This window comes from Phyllobates terribilis, unplaced genomic scaffold (genome assembly GCF_046119375.1).
Source record: "Phyllobates terribilis strain yellow unplaced genomic scaffold, ASM4611937v1 Scaffold_3__8_contigs__length_932513732, whole genome shotgun sequence".
Classification (NCBI taxonomy): domain Eukaryota; kingdom Metazoa; phylum Chordata; class Amphibia; order Anura; family Dendrobatidae; genus Phyllobates; species Phyllobates terribilis.
Genome location: NW_027362763.1, coordinates 685,588,733 through 685,612,848, shown reverse-complemented (window position 1 = coordinate 685,612,848; position 24,116 = coordinate 685,588,733). Strand labels below are relative to the sequence as shown.

The 24,116-nt window shown below is 45.5% G+C and overlaps 1 protein-coding gene across 1 annotated transcript in view; it reads right to left on the bottom strand.

Moving 5' to 3' along the window:
• Positions 1–11,267: 11,267 nt before the first annotated feature.
• The window catches only part of EPHX1 (epoxide hydrolase 1), a 32,993-nt gene continuing 20,144 nt past the window's right edge, over positions 11,268–24,116 (bottom strand). The window contains exons 7-9 of the mRNA XM_073671875.1: positions 14,664–14,772; positions 13,808–13,933; positions 11,268–12,505 (exon numbers count right to left, since the gene is read on the bottom strand). Coding sequence (XP_073527976.1) covers positions 12,304–12,505; positions 13,808–13,933; positions 14,664–14,772 — 437 coding nt within the window. The 3' untranslated portion in view covers positions 11,268–12,303. The remainder of the gene's footprint in view (positions 12,506–13,807; positions 13,934–14,663; positions 14,773–24,116) is intronic.

Sequence of the window (24,116 nt, the reverse complement as noted above, 5' to 3'; positions counted from 1 at the left end):
AAGGACCCATCTTGCATTGAGAATTGGCGTCCCATAGCGCTTCTCAATGCAGACAGGAAGGTTTTGGCAAAGGTGCTGTTTAATCGGCTGGTGAAATTTGCACCCCAGCTCCTTTCGGGGGCCCAGCATTGCTCTGTTCCGGGCCGCAGTACAATTAGTGCTGTACTCTGTGTCCGAGAGGCGGTGGAGCAGGGTAGGGCTGGCCACTGGAAGGGGTACATGCTGTCATTGGACCAGGCAAAAGCGTTTGATCGGGTTAATCATGAGTACCTCTGGTCTGTCCTTCTGAGGTATGGCCTGCCGGGGGGGTTCGTTGATTGGCTTAAGACCTTGTACGCTGGGGCAGAGAGTTTCCCGCTTGTGAACGGTGGGATTGGCAGCTCTTTTGAGGTTGGGTGTGGTGTTCGCCAGGGTTGTCCCTTGAGCCCGCTACTGTACGCGTTTTCGATTGACCCACTTCTTAGGAGGGTGGAGCGTGGACCGTTAGCTGGGATCGGGATGGACCGGGCAGCACCGGAAGCCACTCTGAGAGTGGTGGCATATGCCGATGACGTCACCGTTTTTGTTTCCTCTGATGGGGAGGCAGAATGGCTGATGTCAGAGGTAAATCGCTACTCGGAGGCATCCGGGTCTTAGATCAACCGGGATAAGTGTGAGAGTCTCTGGCTGGGAGGAGGAGATCCTGGTTTTGATCTCCCGGACACCCTTCCAGAACCCAAAGTCTCTGCAAAAGTTCTTGGCATCGAATTTGGCCAGGGGGATTACCCCAAACAAAATTGGGACAGCAGGCTAGAGATCGCCACTCAGAAGGTGAACCAATGGAAGGGTTGGTCTTTGACCCTAAGGGAAAGGGTAAACCTGATCAAAACTTACCTGCTCCCTTTGCTGATCTATCTGGGCAGTGTGTGCATCTTGCCAGAGCCTCTCTGGACTCGGGTCTACAGTTTGTTCTTTCAACTGTTATGGGGGAATAGACTGAACCTGGTCAAGAGGGAGGTTACTTACCGTACGAGGAGACTAGGAGGGTTGGGTATGGTCAACCCTGTGGTATTCCTTGTGAATACCTTCATTAAGATCAATATTGCAAACCTCTGGAAAGAGAGGTCTCCTCCGTGGGTATTCTCCTGTAAGGGATGGTTTCAGCCTTTCTTCCAGGAATGGGAGACAGGAGGGCAAGTGAAGGATCTCCGCACACCGCATGGACATCTCCCGGCTTACGCTACCGTGGTTCTGAAGGTAATTCGCCGGTGGGGTCTGGGAATGTGGGAGGTCAGGACTCTGCCAAGGAAGCTCCTTGACAAAAGGGTTCTGTTGACCCATTTTCAGAGGCCTCTGGCGCTCAGGGATTGCCCAAGTCGGGATCTTGGGGTGGGTCTGCATCTTTTGAATTCTATCAGGATCCTCTCGAAGGTTTGGGACTTGGCTTGGCGCTGCTTCCATGGGAAACTGTGTGTGAGGGACAATCTGAAGTGTAGGAGCTCTGAGGACAGGAACTGTCCTCGGGAGCATTGTGGTACCATGCTTGAAAGCATGGACCACTTCCTGCTTCGCTGTCCCTTTAACACAGAGGTGTACAACAGGGTGGGCGCCTCCATTGGCTGGCCCCGGCTGGCCGGTCTCTCTTATGCGGAATTGGCCTATGGAGCATTCGGGGACCTGGGTGGTCGGGACCGCTGCACCTTATTTCTAGTTAGCGCAGTGGTTAGGTATCACACGTGGAACGCACGGTGCTTAGTATCGACGCAGCGGAAAATCCTCCCAGTGGACGATGTGTTTAGGACCATACTCGGTGACCTGGTGAAGGTGTGTTCTCTGGAGTATGAGAGACTGGGTACACGGAGGGCCGCTCTCCTCTGGAGGGGCTTTTCTTTTAGTGTGCCCTAGTCTGGTCATCTCCTCTCCTGGTGGTGGGCTGCTGCTGACACCATAGATTTTTGTTTTATTGATCAGTAGACAGTGATGTAGGGCTGTAGGCGCCGAACTTGGGCTTTGTCAGTTGTGGTTATTGTATTGTTTGTTTCTGTATATATTGTATATATGGATTTGGGTGTAGGTGTTAGGTTGGGTGGAGGGAAAAGGGGGGAGGTGGGTTCATCTTGAGGGACACTGGTTATTTGGGTGAAAAACTGGCACTGCCTGATCTGGCCTATGGACGTTGGACATGGACTGAGGCATGAGGCGCAGGACCAGCTCTCAGGTCAGTGCCGGGGAGGGACTGGTGGGCTCGAGTGTGGGGGGTTTTGTTTTGTCTTGTATATATTTGTATAGTTAGCATTTATTTTATTTATTAAAAAAAAAAAAAAAAAGAATGTATATATTAGTTTGTATATAATTTGTCGGTTATTGTTTATTATATTGTTATTATTTGTTTGGTAACCGGACCAGATGTCATGGTGTAGGTAGTTATTATTGTGTATATATGTATAATATGTGTGTGAGGGGAGAGGGAGCGGCTGGACCAGTTCATTACATTGTTTATTTTCTGGTTATTAATTTTGTTATGTTTCTGTTATTATTATTGTTATGTTTTTCATTTTTATAATAAAAGATCTACAGGATGTAACTCAGGATCAGTAATGTAATGTATGTACACAGTGACTGCACCAGCAGAATAGTGAGTGCAGCTCTGGAGTATAATACAGGATGTAACTCAGGATCAGTAATGTAATGTATGTACACAGTGACTGCACCAGCAGAATAGTGAGTGCAGCTCTGGAGTATAATACAGGATGTAACTCAGGATCAGTAATGTAATGTATGTACACAGTGACTGCACGAGCAGAATAGTGAGTGCAGCTCTGGAGCATAATACAGGAGATAACTCAGGATCAGTAATGTAATGTATGTACACAGTGACTGCACCAGCAGAATAGTGAGTGCAGCTCTGGAGTATAATACAGGATGTAACTCAGGATCAGTAATGTAATGTATGTACACAGTGACTGCACCAGCAGAATAGTGAGTGCAGCTCTGGAGTATAATACAGGATGTAACTCAGGATCAGTAATGTAATGTATGTACACAGTGACTGCACCAGCAGAATAGTGAGTGCAGCTCTGGAGCATAATACAGGAGATAACTCAGGATCAGTAATGTAATGTATGTACACAGTGACTGCACCAGCAGAATAGTGAGTGCAGCTCTGGGGTATAATACAGGATGTAACTCAGGATCAGTAATGTAATGTATGTACACAGTGACTGCACCAGCAGAATAGTGAGTGCAGCTCTGGAGTATAATACATGATGTAACTCAGGATCAGTAATGTAATGTATGTACACAGTGACTGCACGAGCAGAATAGTGAGTGCAGCTCTGGAGTATAATACAGGATGTAACTCAGGATCAGTAATGTAATGTATGTACACAGTGACTGCACCAGCAGAATAGTGAGTGCAGCTCTGGGGTATAATACAGGATGTAACTCAGGATCAGTAATGTAATGTATGTACACAGTGACTGCACCAGCAGAATAGTGAGTGCAGCTCTGGAGTATAATACATGATGTAACTCAGGATCAGTAATGTAATGTATGTACACAGTGACTGCACCAGCAGAATAGTGAGTGCAGCTCTGGAGTATAATACATGATGTAACTCAGGATCAGTAATGTAATGTATGTACACAGTGACTGCACCAGCAGAATAGTGAGTGCAGCTCTGGGGTATAATACAGGATGTAACTCAGGATCAGTAATGTAATGTATGTACACAGTGACTGCACCAGCAGAATAGTGAGTGCAGCTCTGGAGTATAATACATGATGTAACTCAGGATCAGTAATGTAATGTATGTACACAGTGACTGCACCAGCAGAATAGTGAGTGCCGCTCTGGAGTATAATACAGGATGTAACTCCGGATCAGTAATGTAATGTATGTACACAGTGACTGCACCAGCAGAATAGTGAGTGCAGCTCTGGAGTATAATACAGGATGTAACTCAGGATCAGTAGTATAATGTATGTACACAGTGACTGCACCAGCAGAATAGTGAGTGCCGCTCTGGAGTATAATACAGGATGTAACTCCGGATCAGTAATGTAATGTATGTACACAGTGACTGCACCAGCAGAATAGTGAGTGCAGCTCTGGAGTATAATACAGGATGTAACTCAGGATCAGTAGTATAATGTATGTACACAGTGACTGCACCAGCAGAATAGTGAGTGCCGCTCTGGAGTATAATACAGGATGTAACTCCGGATCAGTAATGTAATGTATGTACACAGTGACTGCACCAGCAGAATAGTGAGTGCAGCTCTGGAGTATAATACAGGATGTAACTCAGGATCAGTAGTATAATGTATGTACACAGTGACTGCACCGGCTTCTTGGATGTGACATACATTAGTTATCCACTACTGTGGCCAGAATAGTAGAGAACTCCCATCCTAGTTTTGCTTTGTTCATTCCCTTATATACCAGTCAGTATCGACCGCAACAATTTAATGGTTTGGCAAAGGGAGGTTTAATTGAGCAAAAATAATTTGTACATGATATCACGGTGTTAGAACCCACAAGATGAAGCCAACATGTTGTTTATAAATCATTATTTATGGCATAGAAGACAACTAGTATCAGCCTCTTTCGAGCCCCTGCTGCACATTCATTTTTAATAAATATCTACCACAAGCCCCACTTTGATGAAATATAATTATGTCAGCAGCTGAAGTTGACTGCGCCGCTGTTCTGGGGGGTAATGACCTGAGCAGTCTGCAGGAGCACAAGGTTACACAGGGGCTTAGATTTCTGTATTGGGGGCCGCAGCTTCAGGCTCTACCTCTCCAAGTAATGATGGAACGAAGCACAGGGCTCTGCTGCCATCTAGTGGCTTGTTATAATACAGAGGACTGCATTATTATGAGGTGTAGTTGCATCTTTAGTTAATTGAGAGGATATACAGTACAGACCAAAAGTTTGGACACACCTTCTCATTTAAAGATTTTTCTGTATTTTCATGACTATGAAAATTGTACATTCACACTGAAGGCATCAAAACGATGAATTAACACATGTGGAATTATATACTTAACAAAAAAGTGTGAAACAACTGAAAATATGTCTTATATTCTAGGTTCTTCAAAGTAGCCACCTTTTGCTTTGATGACTGCTTTGCACACTCTTGGCATTCTCTTGATGAGCTTCAAGAGGTAGTCACCGGAAATGGTCCTCCAACAATCTTGAAGGAGTTCCCAGAGATGCTTAGCACTTGTTGGCCCTTTTGCCTTCACTCTGTGGTCCAGCTCACCCCAAACCATCTCGATTGGGTTCAGGTCTGGTGACTGTGGAGGCCAGGTCATCTGGCGTAGCACCCCATCACTCTCCTTCTTGGTCAAATAGCCCTTACACAGCCTGGAGGGGTGTTTGGGGTCATTGTCCTGTTGAAAAATAAATGATGGTCCAACTAAACGCAAACCGGATGGAATAGCATGCCGCTGCAAGATGCTGTGGTAGCCATGCTGGTTCAGTATGCCTTCAATTTTGAATAAATCCCCAACAGTGTCACCAGCAAAGCACCCCCACACCATCACACCTCCTCCTCCATGCTTCACGGTGGGAACCAGGCATGTAGAGTCCATCCGTTCACCTTTTCTGCGTCGCACAAAGACACGGTGGTTGGAGCCAAAGATCTCAAATATGGACTCATCAGACCAAAGCACAGATTTCCACTGGTCTAATGTCCATTCCTTGTATTCTTTAGCCCAAACAAGTCTCTTCTGCTTGTTGCCTGTCCTTAGCAGTGGTTTTCTAGCAGCTATTTTACCATGAAGGCCTGCTGCACAAAGTTTCCTCTTAACAGTTGTTGTAGAGATGTGTCTGCTGCTAGAACTCTGTGTGGCATTGACCTGGTCTCTAATCTGAGCTGCTGTTAACCTGCGATTTCTGAGGCTGGTGACTCGGATAAACTTATCCTCAGAAGCAGAGGTGACTCTTGGTCTTCCTTTCCTGGGGCAGTCCTCATGTGAGCCAATTTCTTTGTAGCGCTTGATGGTTTTTGCAACTGCACTTGGGGACACTTTCAAAGTTTTCCCAATTTTTCGGACTGACTGACCTTCATTTCTTAAAGTAATGATGGCCACTCATTTTTCTTTGTATTATGGCAAGAAAAAAGCAGCTAACAGTCTATTCAGTAGGACTATCAGCTGTGTATCCACCAAACTTCTGCACGACACAACTGATGGTCCCAACCCCATTTATAAGGCAAGAAATCCCACTTATTAAACCTGACAGGGCACACCTGTGAAGTGAAAACGATTTCCGGTGACTACCTCTTGAAGCTCATTAAGAGAATGCCAAGAGTGTGCAAAGCAGTCATCAAAGCAAAAGGTGGCTACTTTGAAGAACCTAGAATATAAGACATATTTTCAGTTGTTTCACACTTTTTTGTTAAGTATATAATTCCACATGTGTTAATTCATAGTTTTGATGCCTTCAGTGTGAATGTACAATTTTCATAGTCATGAAAATACAGAAAAATCTTTAAATGAGAAGGTGTGTCCAAACTTTTGGTCTGTACTGTAAATCATCAATGGAAATCAAATTTATTAACCAATGGCGGCCTGGATTTGGAGTCACCCCCAAAATTAAAGTGGAAAAACACACTACAGGCTGATCCAACTTTGATGTAATCTCTCTAAAACAAGTCAAAATGAGGCTCAGTATTGTGTGTGGCCTCCACGTGCCTGTATGACCTCCCTACAGCGCCTGGGCATGCTCATGATGAGGTTGCGGATGGTCTCCTGTAGGATCTCCTCCCAGACATGGACTAAAGCATCCGCCAACTCCTGGACAGTCTGTGGTGCAACGTGACGTTGGTGGATGGAGCGAGACCTGATGTCCCAGATGTGCTCAATCGGATTCAGGTCTGGGGAACGGGCGGGCCAGTCCATAGCTTCAATGCCTTCATCTTGCAGGAACTGCTGACACACTCCAGCCACATGAGGTCTGGCATTGTCCTGCATTAGGAGGAACCCAGGGCCAACCACACCAGCATATGGTCTCACAGGGGGTCTGAGGATCTCACCTCGGTACCTAATGGCAGTCAGGCTACGTCTGGCGAGCACATGGAGGGCTGTGCTGCCATCCAAAGAAATGCCACCCCACATCATTACTGACCCACTGCCAAACCGGTCATGCTGAAGGATGTTGCAGGCTGCAGATCGCTCTCCACGGCGTCTCCAGACTCTGTCACATGTGCTCAGTGTGAACCTGCTTTTATCTGTGAAGAGCACAGGGCGGCAGTATCGACTTTGCCAATCCTGGTGTTCTGTGGCAAATGCCAAGTGTACTGCACGGTGTTGAGCTGTGAGTACAACCCCCATCTGTGGACGTCGGCCCTCATACCACCCTCATGGAGTCGGTTTCTAACAGTTTGTGCAGACACATGCACATTTGTGGCCTGCTGGAGGTCATTTTGCAGGGCTCTAGCAGTGCTCCTCCTGTTCCTCCTTGCACAAAGGCGGAGGTAGCGGTCCTGCAGCTGGGTTGTTGCCCTCCTACGACCTCCTCCACGTCTCCTGGTGTACTGGAATGTCTCCTGGTAGCGCCTCCAGCCTCTGGACACTACACTGACACACACAGCAAATCTTCTTGCCACAGCTCGCATTCATGCGCCATCCTGGATGAGCTGCACTACCTGAGCAACTTCTGTGGGTTGTAGAGTCCGTCTCATGCTACCACGAGTGTGAAAGCACAACCAACATTCAAAAGTGACCAAAACATCAGCCAGAAAGCATTGGTATTGAGATGTGGTCTGTTGTCCCCACCTGCAGAACCACTCCTTTATTGAGGGTGACTTGATTATTGCCAATAATTTCCATCTATTGTCTATTCCATTTGCACAACAGCATGTGAAATTGATTGTCAATCAGTGTTGCTTCCTAAGTGGACAGTTTGATTTCACAGAAGTGTGATTTACTTGGAGTTATATTCTGTTGTTTAAGTGTTCCCTTTATTTTTTTGAGCAGTGTATAATTATATATATATATATATACACACATACAGTACAGACCAAAAGTTTGGACACACCTTCTCATTTAAAGATTTTTCTGTATTTTCATGACTATGAAAATTGTACATTCACACTGAAAGCATCAAAACTATGAATTATCACATGTGTAATTATATACTTAACAAAAAAGTGTGAAACAACTGAAAATGTCTTATATTCTAGGTTCTTCAAAGTAGCCACCTTTTGCTTTGATGACTGCTTTCCACACTCTTGGCATTCTCTTGATGAGCTTCAAGAGGTAGTCACCGGAAATGGTCTTCCAACAATCTTGAAGGAGTTCCCAGAGATGCTTAGCACTTGTTGGCCCTTTTGCCTTCACTCTGCGGTCCAGCTCACCCCAAACCATCTCGATTGGGTTCAGGTCTGGTGACTGTGGAGGCCAGGTCATCTGGCGTAGCACCCCATCACTCTCCTTCTTGCTCAAATAGCCCTTACACAGCCTGGAGGTGTGTTTGGGGTCATTGTCCTGTTGAAAAATAAAGGATGGTCCAACTAAACGCAAACCGGATGGAATAGCATGCCGCTGCAAGATGCTGTGGTAGCCATGCTGGTTCAGTATGCCTTCAATTTTGAATAAATCCCCAACAGTGTCACCAGCAAAGCACCCCCACACCATCACACCTCCTCCTCCATGCTTCACGGTGGGAACCAGGCATGTAGAGTCCATCCGTTCACCTTTTCTGCGTCGCACAAAGCCACGGTGGTTGGAACCAAAGATCTCAAATTTGGAGCCATCAGACCAAAGCACAGATTTCCACTGGTCTAATGTCCATTCCTTGTGTTCTTTAGCCCAAACAAGTCTCTTCTGCTTGTTGCCTGTCCTTAGCAGTGGTTTCCTAGTAGCTATTTTACCATGAAGGCCTGCTGCACAAAGTCTCCTCTTAACAGTTGTTGAAGAGATGTGTCTGCTGCTAGAACGCTGTGTGGCATTGACCTGGTCTCTAATCTGAGCTGCTGTTAACCTGCGATTTCTGTGGCTGGTGACTCGGATAAACTTATCCTCAGAAGCAGAGGTGACTCTTGGTCTTCCTTTCCAGGTGCGGTCCTCATGTGAGCCAGTTTCTTTGTAGCACTTGATGGTTTTTGCAACTGCACTTGGGGAAACATTCAAAGTTTGCCCAATTTTTCGGACTGACTGACCTTCATTTCTTAAAGTAATGATGGCCACTCATTTTTCTTTACTTAGAATTTGTATTATGGCAAGAAAAAAGAAGCTAACAGTCTGTTCAGTAGGACTATCAGCTGTGTATCCACCTGACTTCTGCACAACACAACTGATGGTCCCAACCCCATTTATAAGGCAAGAAATCCCACTTATTAAACCTGACAGGGCACACCTGTGAAGTGAAAACCATTTCCGGTGACTAACTCTTGAAGCTCATCAAGAGAATGCCAAGAGTGTGCAAAGCAGTTATCAAAGCAAAAGGTGGCTACTTTGAAGAACCTAGAATATAAGACATATTTTCAGTTGTTTCACACTTTTTTGTTAAGTATATAATTCCACATGTGTTAATTCATAGTTTTGATGCCTTCAGTGTGAATGTACAATTTTAATAGTCATGAAAATACAGAAAAATCTTTAAATGAGAAGGTGTGTCCAAACTTTTGGTCTGTACTGTAGATATATATATTTTTTTATTTATGTCACCGTAGAGAAAACTAGCAGCACTCTGTACAGGAGGCCTGTATTTATCTAGGGAGCTATATTTATTTAGGGGGGCCTATATGGGGGTCTGTATTCATTTATGGGTATAGAATGTGGAATCTGTTTAGGGTAGGTAGTACAATTCAGGCCGCATAAGTCCTTTATAGTGTATAGGGGTACATGCACTCTACATTTTGGTGGTCTTTATCTTTGGGTCTGGTCTGAGGTCAGTATGTATTTAGGGGATCCCTCAGGGGTCTATACTTAGGGGCTTCATCTGGGGGTGTAATACTTTTTTTAGAGGGTCTTTTTTGAGGTTTGTATTTAGGGGCTCATTTTGTTTTAAATGACGGGCCTAGTGTTTTTATTTGTTAAGGGGTCTGCATTTCTTTAGAGCTCGTCATCAAGGGTCTCCAATCCTTTAGGTCAGAACTAGTAAGCTTCAGAGAAGGAGAAATCTTCAGTTGCATCTATGGAGAGTGTTGAGATCTATTTGGTCTCTAGTTGTAACAAGACCATGAGGGGCACTGCTGGGGGTGGTCCCTGGATGGATATATCACTATTAATATAAACTTAATTGCTACAGAACAGATGTGGGTGTCCCTATATTCATAGCTCCTAAACCCCTGCCCAAGGTCACCCAATCATGGCCAGCCTCCTCCATCAGACCACCCTCATCCAATGTGGTGGGGCCTCAATTCAGCAGGACACAGGAACAAACAGCTGTATGTGCCAGTGGCAAGAGGGGAAAGGCCGATTTGCTCCTCAGAAGAAGGATGAGATGTGGAGTATCACAATGTTTGGGGTCCGTATCTCCCATGTACTTCACTGCCCATCATCTTCCAAGGACCATCTATGGCCACGGGACCTGAGGAAACTACATCGATTTTCCAGTTTAGAAAAGCCGTTTAAGGGTTCATGCATTGGAGCGTACTTGGGACCCATAGCGGTGCCCTGTGTTATCCTGTATTGGAGCATACCTGGGACCCATAGTGGTGCCCTGTGGTATCATGCATTGGAGCATACTTGAGACACATAGCGGCTCTGTGTTAACATGCATCGGAGTATATTTGGGACCCATAGTGGTGCTCTGTGTTTTCGAGCACAAACACTGTGCCCATGAAATTGAACAGATGACGTATAATACTTACATTTCCCATCATGCAACGGTACTCCAGAGTTCAATTTAAAGGGGTCCACATTTAGATAAATCTTGTTTGTTGGAGGGGGGTCCATGTAAATAAGCTGAGCACAGATGGGGTGTTCTGCTGCTGGGATCCCCCAACAATCTGTTGCAAATCTGGCAGCAATTGTTCACTTTCCCTGCAGTGCCCCTACAGGGGAAATAAAGTATGACATCTTATTTACGGTCGTGAAATCAGTGGTCTCTCCAGGTAATACAAGACTGCTCTAAGTCCTCGTTACAGAGAGACCTTGAGAGATTGAAAGATCCAGATGTCTTGGCATTACTTGGACTATGTAACGTATGGACCCCTAAATTCTGAAAAGTCCTTGGTGTTTGAAAAGTGATTTTTGGTGTTTTTTTATTTTCCAAAAATGATTAGCAAATAATCCTCACAGCCCCCAAATAAGAAATCTCCGACAAGTGTCTGAATTTTACCAGTTTTTATTACGAATACGAAAAAGTAATTGAATAATCATATTTGCAAAAAAAGATTATTTCAGAATACACAAAATCAGCAAAGTATAATAGTGATTATAAGGCACTCAGCTCACGCAAGAATGTAGGAAACTTATTTTTGGTTTTTATATAGTTTCAATGAAATGGAATGTAACATCTCATGAATGAAGAGGGGAAGGCGACACGTACAACTCTGGAAACGGATTCACGTAAGACAAGGAAAATGGATTAGTGTTCGGTATTTCCACTGTCATAGTCTAATATGTAGGAAATATAAGAAACGTGGCAGTCGGCGGTCTGCGGTGCAGGACTTGTCCGCGATGAGCCGCATTACTAGGGTACGTGAAGTCACCACTGGAGGGCGCACACACAGATTTGTCTAGTCTATGAATGTAATGAATGGACGCAACGTCCATGTAAAACTCATAGGAATGTAGGGAACAAGATGGATTATTACTTATGTGCAGCTCCTCAGCAAAAGATATATTCTGTAACAGAGGCACTATAACCCCAGACATGGCTTGAAATCCTCTAAAAGGTCATGTTGGGAGTTGTAGTCTGACAGTCGTTCCTTGCCAGTGTAGTTAGATTTTCTCATGACTGTAATATAGCCATATGCCCTGTACTGCCAACTTGCAGTATGTTCCTGTCCACCCCTCTTGTACCCGTACACATATGGTGCAAATTTATATATACACACATATAAGTTTGCACCGTGCGTGCGCAGCGGACACGTGGCGCGTATTGTGCGCGGGCCAAACTTTCAGACTCTGCATGTGCAGGGGGTGGGGGCGACAATCTTGAGGGCTTCTTTTCCAGGATCACTATTATTAAACAATCACTCAAAAATTAGAGACATTTCTAAAAAATTCCTACAAAGCTCAAGAGTTCTCTGCGTGCGATCCAGGGACGTGCGGAGGGTTATGATCTGTGCGTGATGTGCAGCCGGCGATGGCTGTGACTCTGCAGATACTTTGTCTCCCTCATCGGTCACTGGGGACCCGGTTACTTCTGTTCCACCTTCCCCACAAACTGCCGGATGTCTTTAGCCATAAGCTCCGGCTCCTCAAAGGCTCCAAAATGGCCCCCACGGGGCATGTAATTAAAGGCGGTGATGTTGAGGAATTTCTGCTTGGCCCAGAGGAGGGGACAATGCACCAGCTCATTGGGGAAGGAAGCGATTCCAGTAGGGACAGTGACGGGTAACCTGGAAGACATGAGACGGGAGCGAGTGACTACAGCGGACAGGAAGGAGGGTGGAGCTGTAGACAAGTAGTGACGGGTAGTCGAGGACAGGTGTAAACTGCTGGCACCAACAATAAGAGAAACCTGAACAGTTACCAAAAAAAATCCATCTATGAACAGAAAAGAGGAGAGGTAAGGGGGAGAGGAGGGGGATGCCGCTGGGAGGAGAGAAGTAGGGGGAGAGGAGGGGGATGCCGCTGGGAGGAGAGGTAAAGGGGAGAGGAAAGGGGGATGCCGCTGGGAGGAGAGGTAAGGGGGAGAGGAGGGGGATGCCGCTGGAAGGAGAGGTAAGGGGGAGAGGAAGGGGATGCCGCTGGGGGGAGAGGAGGGGAACGCAGCTGGGGGGAGAGGAGGGGGAACGCAGCTGGGGGGAGAGGAGGGGGAACGCAGCTGGGGGGAGAGGAGGGGGAACGCAGTTGGGGGGGAGGAGGAGGGGGAACGCAGTTGGGGGGGAGGAGGAGGGGGAACGCAGCTGGGGGGGGAGGAGGAGGGGGAACGCAGCTGGGGGGGGGAGGAGGGGGAACGCAGCTGGGGGGGGGGGAGGAGGGGGAACGCAGCTGGGGGGGGGACGCAGCTGGGGGGGGGAGGAACGCAGCTCAGGGAGGAGGAGGGGGAACGCAGCTGGGGGTGAGGGGTAGATGGGAGAGGAGGAGTAGGGGGGAGAGGAGGGGTAGGCGGGAGAGGAGGGGTAGGGGGGAGAGGAGGGGTAGGGGGGAGAGGAGGGGTAGGGGGGAGAGGAGGGGGGTGCCGCTGGGGGAGAGGAGGGGTAGGTGGGGGAGAGGAGGGGTAGGTGGGGGAGAGGAGGGGGATACAGCTGGTGGGAGAGGAGGGGTAGGTGGGGGAGAGGAGGGTTAGGTGGGAGAGGAGGGGGAAGCAGCTGGAGGGGTAGGTGGGAGAGGAGGGGGATGCAGCTGGTGGGAGAGGAGGGGTAGGTGGGGGAGAGGAGGGGGATACAGCTGGTGGGAGAGGAGGGTTAGGTGGGAGAGGAGGGGGAAGCAGCTGGAGGGGTAGGTGGGAGAGGAGGGGGATGCAGCTGGAGGGAGAGGAGGGGTAGGTGGGAGAGGAGGGGGATGCACCTGCAGTTTCTCATTCAGTGTTTAAGAGGAACATTAAGATGGTGAGAAGGAAGAGGGAGCACCAGGTAACATTCAATATACGTTTGCTGATGGCGGGTTTCTGATTTTTTTTTCTTTAAGATGTAAAGTCCCTTGACTTTATACTTTCTAGGTGAAGCATGCAGTGAAAATATGGGGGGGGGACATACTTGTCATGTTTGTTAACTCCCAATCCTCCACCCAAGTTTTCCTTGTAAAACCTCATGGACGACACGATGGAGCCGGTCAGCCAGTAGATCATGATGTTGGTTAGAAGGTCATCCAAGGTGAATTTTCTGAAGAAGATCAATAAATTAGTGTTACTGAGGCCCAAAAACGCAATAATCATCATAATCTTTGGAACTGCAAGAATAAACCTTGCGACTACTATTGATCCGGGCGTCGCAGTCCACTCACTTCCTTAAACCATTCAAGACCTGGCGATTTTATTTTATTTTTATTTTTTTTAGCTTTTTTTTCCCTCCTCTTCTTTAAAGAGCCATGACATGTATTTTTCGATTTTTCGCCCATCGCCATTGCCGCACAACGACTTGTTATTTACGGGATAAGTTTTAGTTTTGAATGACACCATTTATTTGACCATATCATGTTCTGAAAAATGTAAAAAAAAAAATCCAAGTGGGGAGAAAATCAACAGTACTTTTTTTTTGGTGGGGGTGGAATTTTGCTTTTATAGCGTTCAGTGTAAGGTAATAATGATCTGACTATATGATTCTCCAGATCGGGGCAATTACAGAGACACCAAACTGGTGTTTATTATTATTATTATAGTGGTTAAAAAAATTTGGAACTTTGTTAGAAAAAAAAAAAAAACAGGTTTGTGATAACATTTTTGGAGACATTTTTATTTTTCTGTCGAAGCGGTGTTCTTTTTGGGTGGCGAGTTGACGTTTTTATTGGTTCCATTTTGTACGACGCACAGAGGCTTTCATAGTGATATCGACATTATGACACGTCCCAGCACAGATCCACAAGGGGGATAATGGCTGCATCACTCCCCTGTACCTCTCCAGGCCTCCATCCTCGTAATCACGGAAGTCAGGGTCGGTCCAGGTGGAAAACTTCTCCAGGATATAAGCACAAAGTCCCACCGGAGAGCTGTTTAAGCCACATCCTGCAAGAGCGAGACGGATATTTAAGAGTTAATATAATTATCTCAATATCAACCAGTGATTGGCTGTGGGGTGAGAAGGGGTTAAAGTACATTGGTAATAGGACTCTAAGGCCATGTTCACACATTGCGTTTTTACTGCATTTTTCTCTGCAGGCAAAACCTGCTCTCTTGGCAGTGAAGAAGCGGCTTACAAAAAGCAGGTTTTGCAGCATTTTTCAGGATCCCAAAGTTCATCTTTGCTTCCACCACAGAAGCAATGTACGATGATAGGTCACCAATGCAAGACGTATGTGACACCATAAAACCACTTTGGAAAAAAGGGCAATTTGATCAAATTATTTGGTGGAAAAAGATTTATGTCTGAAAAAACAAGTGACTATTCTGAACGATCCTGTTCATATGAGTTCATGAAAAAGTACACAATTACAAATGTAACAGCGGGGGGAGGTGAATTGGTCAGGAATAGTTTACCCAAGACATTGGCAGAGCATTGAGTTTGTAGGACACCGTTTACTTTCACACTGTGTTCAGCCCTTGGATTAGTTGGGCATTGTTCAATTTCACACTTTGGTCGCCAATGTTTACTTTACACACCTCGCTAATTTAATTAAACTGTAATAATCACAACTGCCATCTCAGGAGAGGAGACCAAGACATTATGGTTTAATCCTTTCACCCCCAAAGCCTATTTTCACATTCCTGACCAGGCCAATGTTTTTTTTTTGTTGTTTTTTTTTTTTTTTTTAATTCTGACCAGTGTCACTTTATGAGGTAATAGCTCTGGGACGCTTCAATGAATCCCACTGATTCGGAGATTGTTTTTCGTGACATATTGTACTTCATGATTGTGGTAAAATTAATTCAATATGACTTGCGTTTATTTGCGAAACAAAATGCAAAATTTGGTGAAAATTTAGCAATTTTCAAACTTCAGAGCGATATGTCACACAAAATAGTTAATAAATAACATTTCCCACATGTCTACTTTACATCAACACAACCTTGGAAACAATTTTTTTTTGTTAGGAAGTTTTAAGGGTTAAAAGTTGACCAGCGATTTCTCATTTTTACAACAAAATTTACAAAACCATTTTTTAGGGACCACATCACATTTGAAGTGACTTTGAGGGGCATTTATGACAGAAAATACCCCAAAGTGACACCATTCTAAAAACTGGACCCCTCAAGGTGCTCAAAACCACATTCAAGAAGTTTATTAACCCTTCAGGTGCTTCACAGGAATTAATGGAATTCGGAAGAAAAAAAATAAACATTTAACTTTTTTTTTTACAAAAATTTTACTTTAGACCAATTTTTTTTTTTTTACTTTCACAATGGTATCAGGAAAAAAATGGACCCCAAAATTGTGTTGTACAATTTCTCCTGAGCATGCCGATACCCCATATGTGGGGGAAAACCACTGTTTGGGCGCACTGCAGGGTTCGGAAGGGAAGGAGCGCCATTTGAATTTTTGAATGTAAAATTTGTTTGAATAATTAGCGGACGCCATGTTGCGTTTGGAGAGCCCCTGATGTGACTAAACAGTAGAAACCCCCACAAGTGACACCATTTTGGAAACTAGACCCCTCAGGGAACTTATCTAGATGTGTGGTGAGCACCTTGAACCCCAAGGTGCTTCACAGAAGTTTATAATGTTGAGCCATGAAAATAAAAAAAAACAACACATTTTTCCCACACATGTTTTTAGCCCCATATTTTGCATTTTCACAAGGCTAACAAGAGAAATTGCACCATGCAATTTGTTGTGCAATTTCTCCTGAGTGCGCAGATACCCCAAATGTGGAGGAATACTACTCTTTGGGTGCACGGCAGGGCTCGGCAGGGAAGGAGCGCCATTTGACTTTTTGAATGTAAAATTTGCTGGAATAATTCGCAGACACCATGTTGCGTTTGGAGAGCCCCTGATGTGCCTAAACAGTGGAAACCCCCCACAAGTGACACCATTTTGGAAACTAGACCCCTCAGGGAACTTATCTACATGTGTGGTGAGCACCTTGAACCCCAGGTGCGTCACAGACGTTTATAACATTCAGCCGTTTAAATAAAAAAAAAAAAGCCAAAACATTTTTTCCCGCAACAATATTTTTTAGCCCCAAATTTTACCCCATATGTGGAGGAAAACAACTTTTGAGACATAGTGCAAAGCTCAGAAGGGAAGAAGAGAGTGGAGTTCAGATTTTGCTGGACTGGTTTGAGGATGCCATGTCACATTGGCAGAGCCCCTGAGGTGCCAGAACAGCAGAACCCCCCATAAGTGACCCCATTTTACAAACTACACCTCTCAATGAATTCATCTAGGGGATCATATTGATACCATAGGTGGGTCACAGAATTTTACACCATTGGGCAGTGAAGAAAAAAATTAAATTTTTAGCACCAAAATGTTGTTTTAGCCCCAGATTATTACATTTTCATACTGGGAAATGGGTAAAAATGGCACTAAATTTGTTTTTTTATGTTTTGGTGCTTTTACACAATAAAAAAAGTTACTATTTTATAGTATATACATATACTGTATATGCATAGTATATATACATACAGTGAGTACAGAAAGTATTCAGACCCCTTTAAATTTTTCACTCTGTTTCATTGCAGCCATTTGGTAAATTCTAAAAAAAAATTTTCTCATTAAAGTACACTCTGCACCCCATCTTGACTTAAAAAAAAACCAGAAATGTAGAAATTTTTACAAATTTATTAAAAAAGAAAAACTGAAATGTCACATGGTCATAAGTATTCAGACCCTTTGCTCAGACACTCATATTTAAGTCACATGCTGTCCATTTCCTTGTGATCCTCCTTGAGATGGTTCTACTCCTTCAATGGAGTCCAAATGTGTTTAATTAAACTGATAGGACTTGATTTGGAAAGGCACACACCTGTCTATATAAGACCTCACAGCACACAGTGCATGTCAGACCAAATGAGAATCATGAGCCCAAAGGAACTGCCCAAGGAGCTCAGAGACAGAATTGTGGCAAGGCACAGATCTGGCGAAGGTTACAAAAGAATTTCAGCATTACTCAAGGTTCCTAAGAGCAGAGTGGCCTCCATAATCCTTAAATGGAAGAAGTTTGGGACCACCAGAAGTCTTCCTAGACCTGGCCGTGCAGCCAAACTGAGCAATCGTGGGAGAAGAGCCTTGGTGAGAGAGGTAAAGAAGAACCCCAAGATCACTGTGGCTGAGCTCCAGAGATGCAGTAGGGAGATGGGAGAAAGTTCCACAAAGTCAAATATCACTGCAGCCCTCCACCAGTCGGGCCTTTATGGCAGAGCGGCCCGACGGAAGCCTCTCCTCAGTGCAAGACATATGAAAGCCTGCATAGATTTTGCTCAAAAACACATGAAGGACTCCCAGACTATGAGAAATAAGATTCTCTGGTCTGATGAGACAAAGATAGAACTTTTTGGTGATAATTCTAAGCGGTATGTGTGTGGAGAAAGCCAGGCACTTCTCATTACCTGCCCAATACAATCCCAACAGTGAAACATGGTGGTGACAGTATCATGCTATGGGGGTGTTTTCAGCTGCAGGGACAGGACGACTGGTAGCAATTGAAAGAAACATGAATGCGGCCAAGTACAGAGATATCCTGGATGAAAACCTCTTCCAGAGTGCTCTGGACCTCAGACTTGGCCGAAGATTCACCTTCCAACAAGACAATGACCCTAAGCACACAGCTAAAATAACAAAGGAGTGGCTTCATAACAACTCTGTGACCATTCTTGACCGGCCCAGCCAGAGTCCTGACCTAAACCCAATTGAGCATCTCTGGAGAGACCTGACAATGGCTGTCCACCAACGTTCACCATCCAACCTGACGGAACTGGAGAGGATCTGCAAGGAAGAATGGCCAAGGATCCCCAAATCCAGGTATGAAAAACTTTTTGCATCATTCCCAAGAAGACTCATGGCTGTACTAGCTCAAAAGGGGGCTTCTACTCAATACTGAGCAAAGGGTCTGAATACTTATGACCATGTGATATTTCAGTTTTTCTTTTTTAATAAATTTGCAAAAATTTCTACTTTTCTGTTTTTTTGTCAGTCAAGATGGGGTGCAGAGTGTACTTTAATGAGAAAAAAATGAACTTTTTAGAATTTACCAAATGGCTGCAATGAAACAAAGAGTGAAAACTTTAAAGGGGTCTGAATACTTTCCGTACCCACTGTATACTGCTCTGCGGGAACGCAGAGCAGTATATGTATGGCACATGTCAAGAAGGGGTTAAACTTGGGGGAAAAAAAAAAATCACAAAAATAAATTTGTTTCACATACTGCTGTACCTGCTTTTTTTCACAAAAAAACACAGCAAAACCTGATACAGCATTTTTGCACTTACTCTTTGCTTTCTATGGATGAAATAACGCTGAAAGAAGGGACATGCTCCAGTTTTCCAACTCAGTCAGGAAAAAAATAATAATGCGTGTGCATGAGATTTCTGAAATCTCATAGCTTTTGCTAGCACTGTAAAACTCAGCTTAAAACTTGCAGCAAAAACGCAACATGTGATCATAGCCTAAGGAAATTAAAAAACTCCTCAATATCCCAAAAGTCTCCACAGTAAAAAAAGAAAAGGGAAGAGGGGGGGATGCAGCTGCAGCTTCTCTGTGTCCGAGTCAGCATGGAGAGAGGAGGGGGATGCAGCTGCAGCTTCTCTGTGTCTGAGTCCACTATGCGTGCATCTGAGGCTGTGGATCACCCGTGGACACTGATATGCGGCGTGTCTTTCAGGACCGCAGCATGTCAAATTCTCTTGCGGAGTCGCTAGTGTCCGCAACAGAAATTTGACCACTAGAAAGTATTGAATGCAGTAAATCCACATGGTTCAGTGAACACATGTGGATTTACCTGCGTTCAATAGAATGCAACGTTTTGGATGCAGCAAAAAATGTGTCCAAAGCGCTGCTACGTCCAGATCGTGGGCACAGAGCCTAAAATTAAAGAAAGAAAAAAAAAAATGGCGCGGGCTCTCACGTCATTTTTATAATCAGCAGAGGGAAAGCCGACCGCTGGGGGCTGATATTAGTAGCCGTGGAAGAGGCCATTAGCCAACAATGTTCCCTGGCTATTAATATCAGCCCACAGCTGTTTGTTTAGCCTTTACTGGCTAGATTACAGGGGGACCCCAGAAAAAAATGGGGTCCCCCTATAAAATCTAACCAGAAAAGGCTAAACAGACAGCTTCGGGCTGATATTAATAGCCAGGGAAGGGGCCATGGATACTAGCCCCTTTGCGGCTATTAATATCAGCCCTCAGCAGTCCCAGAAATGGCACATCCATAAGATGCGCCAAATCTGCCACTTAGTCACCGCTCTTCCCACTGCCCTGTAGCGGTGACGAGTGGGGTAATGAGGTTGGAGTTCACATCAGCCTTGTATTGGCGGCTGACGTGAAGCCCAGGTTAGTAATGGAGGTCGTATATAAGACGCCCCCATTACTAATCGTATAGTAAAATGGTCACCACTTTTTCAATAAAAGACACTGCCAGAATAAATTAATTCAATGAAATAAAAAACACATGGTTCTACAATTTTTTTTATTTCACTCCATCCGCGAAGCCATCGATCTTCTGAAAAAACAGAAAACAACAAACAACCATATCCCTCACCTGTCCGCTGTCAACGATGCAGTCCACGTAACGCCAACGACTGTCCCACGACGATCTAGGTCACTTCTACAGCAGTGACAATCAGAAATCACTGATGTCACTGCTGAAGAAGACAGCAATATACACTGACAGGGGTGTAAAATCACCCCCTGTCAGTATACAGTGCAGCAGGAGGTCACTGGGGTTCATCAGCTGATGAACCCCGGTGAGCTAACCACTGTGGGCAAATTCTTCAGAATGCTCCCAGGGGAGGTCACGGGAGCATCTGCTGATCGCTGACGTCACCGTAGGTCCTGGCAGCTCAGTATACCGCTGGGAGAAGCGCATCGCCGCCGGGGACCAGGAGGACACCAGGGGCCACCAGACAGGTGAGTATGAAGTTTATTTTTTTACTTTTTATTTCTTTTTTTTACTGCGGACACGCAGGCTGGGCAGAGCAGACTATTGCTCCTACCAGCCTCGCTGCTCTCACTGTAATCAGCGCGAGCGGCGGTCGGATGAGAGAACTTGTAGTCCTATTCTCCCGACCTGGGTACCACCCGCAGCGCGTTTTTGCCGCAAATTCACGGCCATTGGCTTTAATTGAAACACAGCAAATCCGCAAGTATAGATATTATACCTGTGGGTTTTCTGCGATTCAATGCAAGTCAATGGGCGCGAATTCGCGGCGGAAACGCCCAAACAATGGTCATGCTGCGGTTTTTAATGCAAAAAGAATCCGGAGCGGAAATTTCCATATCATGTGCACAGCACATCCGGATTACCATTGCTATACATGGCAGACGTATTAACAAGCGCTTTCGTGGCGGGAAAACCGCTGTGAAAACGCATCAAAAACGCTTCGTGTGCACATAGCCTGAGAGTAGGGGGAGAGGTAACCATGGTGTACAGACACTTCACTGGCTCTCAATGCACCAGGAAGAGCCCACCCAGCAGGCTGCAGGGGGGGATGAAGAATGACCTCCTTTTGCAGTACAATCAGCCAGTCTATATCCGGCCTCATGGAGACCACGTAATCAGTGCAATCATCGTTTGTGAAGCAGATTATGAGTAGGCACGCGCGGCACATTAAGGCTGCAGATACACGGGTGGCGGCGGGCAGCGAGGGACTTGGCGCAGCGCCCAGTTATTTCATTAATAATTGCCTTTAAACAGGAGCAGATGCCGTTTGAGAAAGAGATCAAAGTCTCATCCAGCAACATATCTGCAATTAGGTGAAAGAGCCGCAGTGAAGATCTCAGATCAACGGCCTTTATTCATGAAAGTGACACAGCGCTGGCGTCACGGAGCCACGCTGCCGCCGTCCACTGAGGATAAAACTAATGTTTCTAGAAGAATTATCCACTCCTTAAAGGGAACCCGTCACTGACTGCTCTGACAGCCAACTAGAACATTTGTAGTCTCCAAGTTGTGGCCTTGACTGCTGCTCCCTGTTACAAAACTACAATTCCCAGCATGCCCTAAAGGTTATTCCCTGTGACCTTCAACTTATTACAGCACTAAAAATCCCAGTAATCCCCGATAACAGCACCCTGTGCCCTCCACCCGGTGAAAAAACTACAACTCCCATGATTCACCAGGATACAGCCTTACATAATTGGCATTTGGAGTCTGTGACCAGGGCTGGCGGGTGATGGGCCCGGCAATGCCAATCCCGGCTTCAGCTGGATCTGTGTCCTCAGACGCACATTCATCGGACGTGCATTGCGGTGCACAGACCCATCAGGATTGTGTGCCGCAATACACGCTGCAGGCAATCAGAGACCAGCAGCTGACGCCGGCGTGACGTCACCGGGGGCGAATGGAAGTGACGTCAAGTGCTCCTGTCTTACACCGAGGTCAGCTGCCGGCTTCACAAGTGCACGCAACGCGGCGGGGGAGCGGAAGGCAGGCGAGTAGGAGCGGTTAGTTTTAGTTTTTTTCTGTGTATTGAACAACAGCGGCACCGGCAGAATGGGGGTCACATACCAGGATGGGGTCTAGGATGAGGTAAATATACCAGGATGGAGAACGTATAGTATAATGGACAGCCCATCCTGGTATATGGAGAACTATGGGCTGTGCATTACACTACATGGAAGACTGTGGGGAGTGCATTATAATATATGGAGGACTATGGGGAGTGCATTATAATATATGGAGGACTATGGGGAGTGCATTATACTTCTATGCAGCCCCATGACTTCTATGTACGCCCCTGGTGAGTATAATGGTGTACTTTTTTTCTATACATTAAAGAACCGCTGCAGAAGAGGGCAGATAATATACCATGATGGATGGATGGATGGATGGAGAGTGTGTGTGTATCTATCCTCCATCATGGTTTATGTCCCTTATCCCAGGCCCTATATCTATCTATAGTTACGCCACTGATGGCCTCTATACCCCATAGTGCGAGTCTCCCCTAACAGTGAGTAGTAGACTGAGAACGTTGCGACTCACACTACTCCCCATGCTCACATAGTGAATATATGCTGCTCAGAAATGTCCTCCCCTCCCACATAGGACCCCGAGGTGAGATCCTCAACACAAGCGCCAGATAACGTGGAGGACGTTTTACTATCTACAACAGGACAGATGGCGCCAGATGGAAAACATGATGGAAAATATATTTATATCAAAAGTAAAAATACTCCCCTCACCTCATAGTAACACAAGGAAGACATTTATCTACGAGATGTAACAGCAAGGAATACTATAAGCGCAGTGTAGTATATAGAGGACGTGTCCCGTGCGGCGCAGTATATATAGAGGACGTGTCCTGTGCGGTGTAGTATATAGAGGATGTCTCCCGTGTGGTGTAGTATATAGAGGACGTGTCCCGTGCGGTGTAGTATATAGAGGACGTGTCCCGTGTGGTGTAGTATATAGAGGATGTCTCCCGTGTGGTGTAGTATATACAGTCATGGCCAAAAGTATTGAGAATGAGACAAATAGTCATTTTTCCAAAGTTTACTGCTTCATTTTTTGAAATGGCAATTTGCATATACTCCTGAATGTCAAAGAGTGATCAGCTTAACAGCAATTACTGTACTTGCAAAGTCAATATTTGCCCAGAAAATGAACTTTAACCCCCAAAACACATTTCAACATCATTGCAGTCCTGCCTTAAAAGGAGCAGCTAACATCATTTTAGTGATTGATCCATTAACACAGGTGTGGGTGTTGATGAGGACAGGGCTGGCGATCAATCAGTCATGATTAAGTAAGAATGACATCACTGGACACTTTAAAAGGAGGCTGGTTCTTGGTACCATTGTTTCTCTTCAGTTAACCATGGTTATCTCTAAAGAAACACGTGCAGCCATCATTGCACTGCACAAAGATGGCCTAACAGGGAAGAGTATCGCAGCTGCAAAGATTGCACCTCAGTCAACAATCTATCGCATCATCAAGAACTTCAAGGAGAGAGCTTCCATTGTTGTCAGAAAGGCTCCAGGGCGCCCAAGAAAGACCAGCAAGCGCCAGGACCGTATCTTAAAACTGTTTCAGCTGCGGGATCGGACTACCAGCAGTGCCGAGCTTGCTCAGGAATGGCAGCAGGCTGGTGAGAGTGCTTCTGCACGCACTGTGAGGCGGAGACTCTTTGAGCAAGGGCTGGTTTCAAGGAGGGCAGCAAAGAAGCCACTTCTCTCCAGAAAAAACATCAGGGACCGACTGATATTCTGCAAAAGGTACAGGGAGTGGACTGCTGAGGACTGGGGCAAAGTCA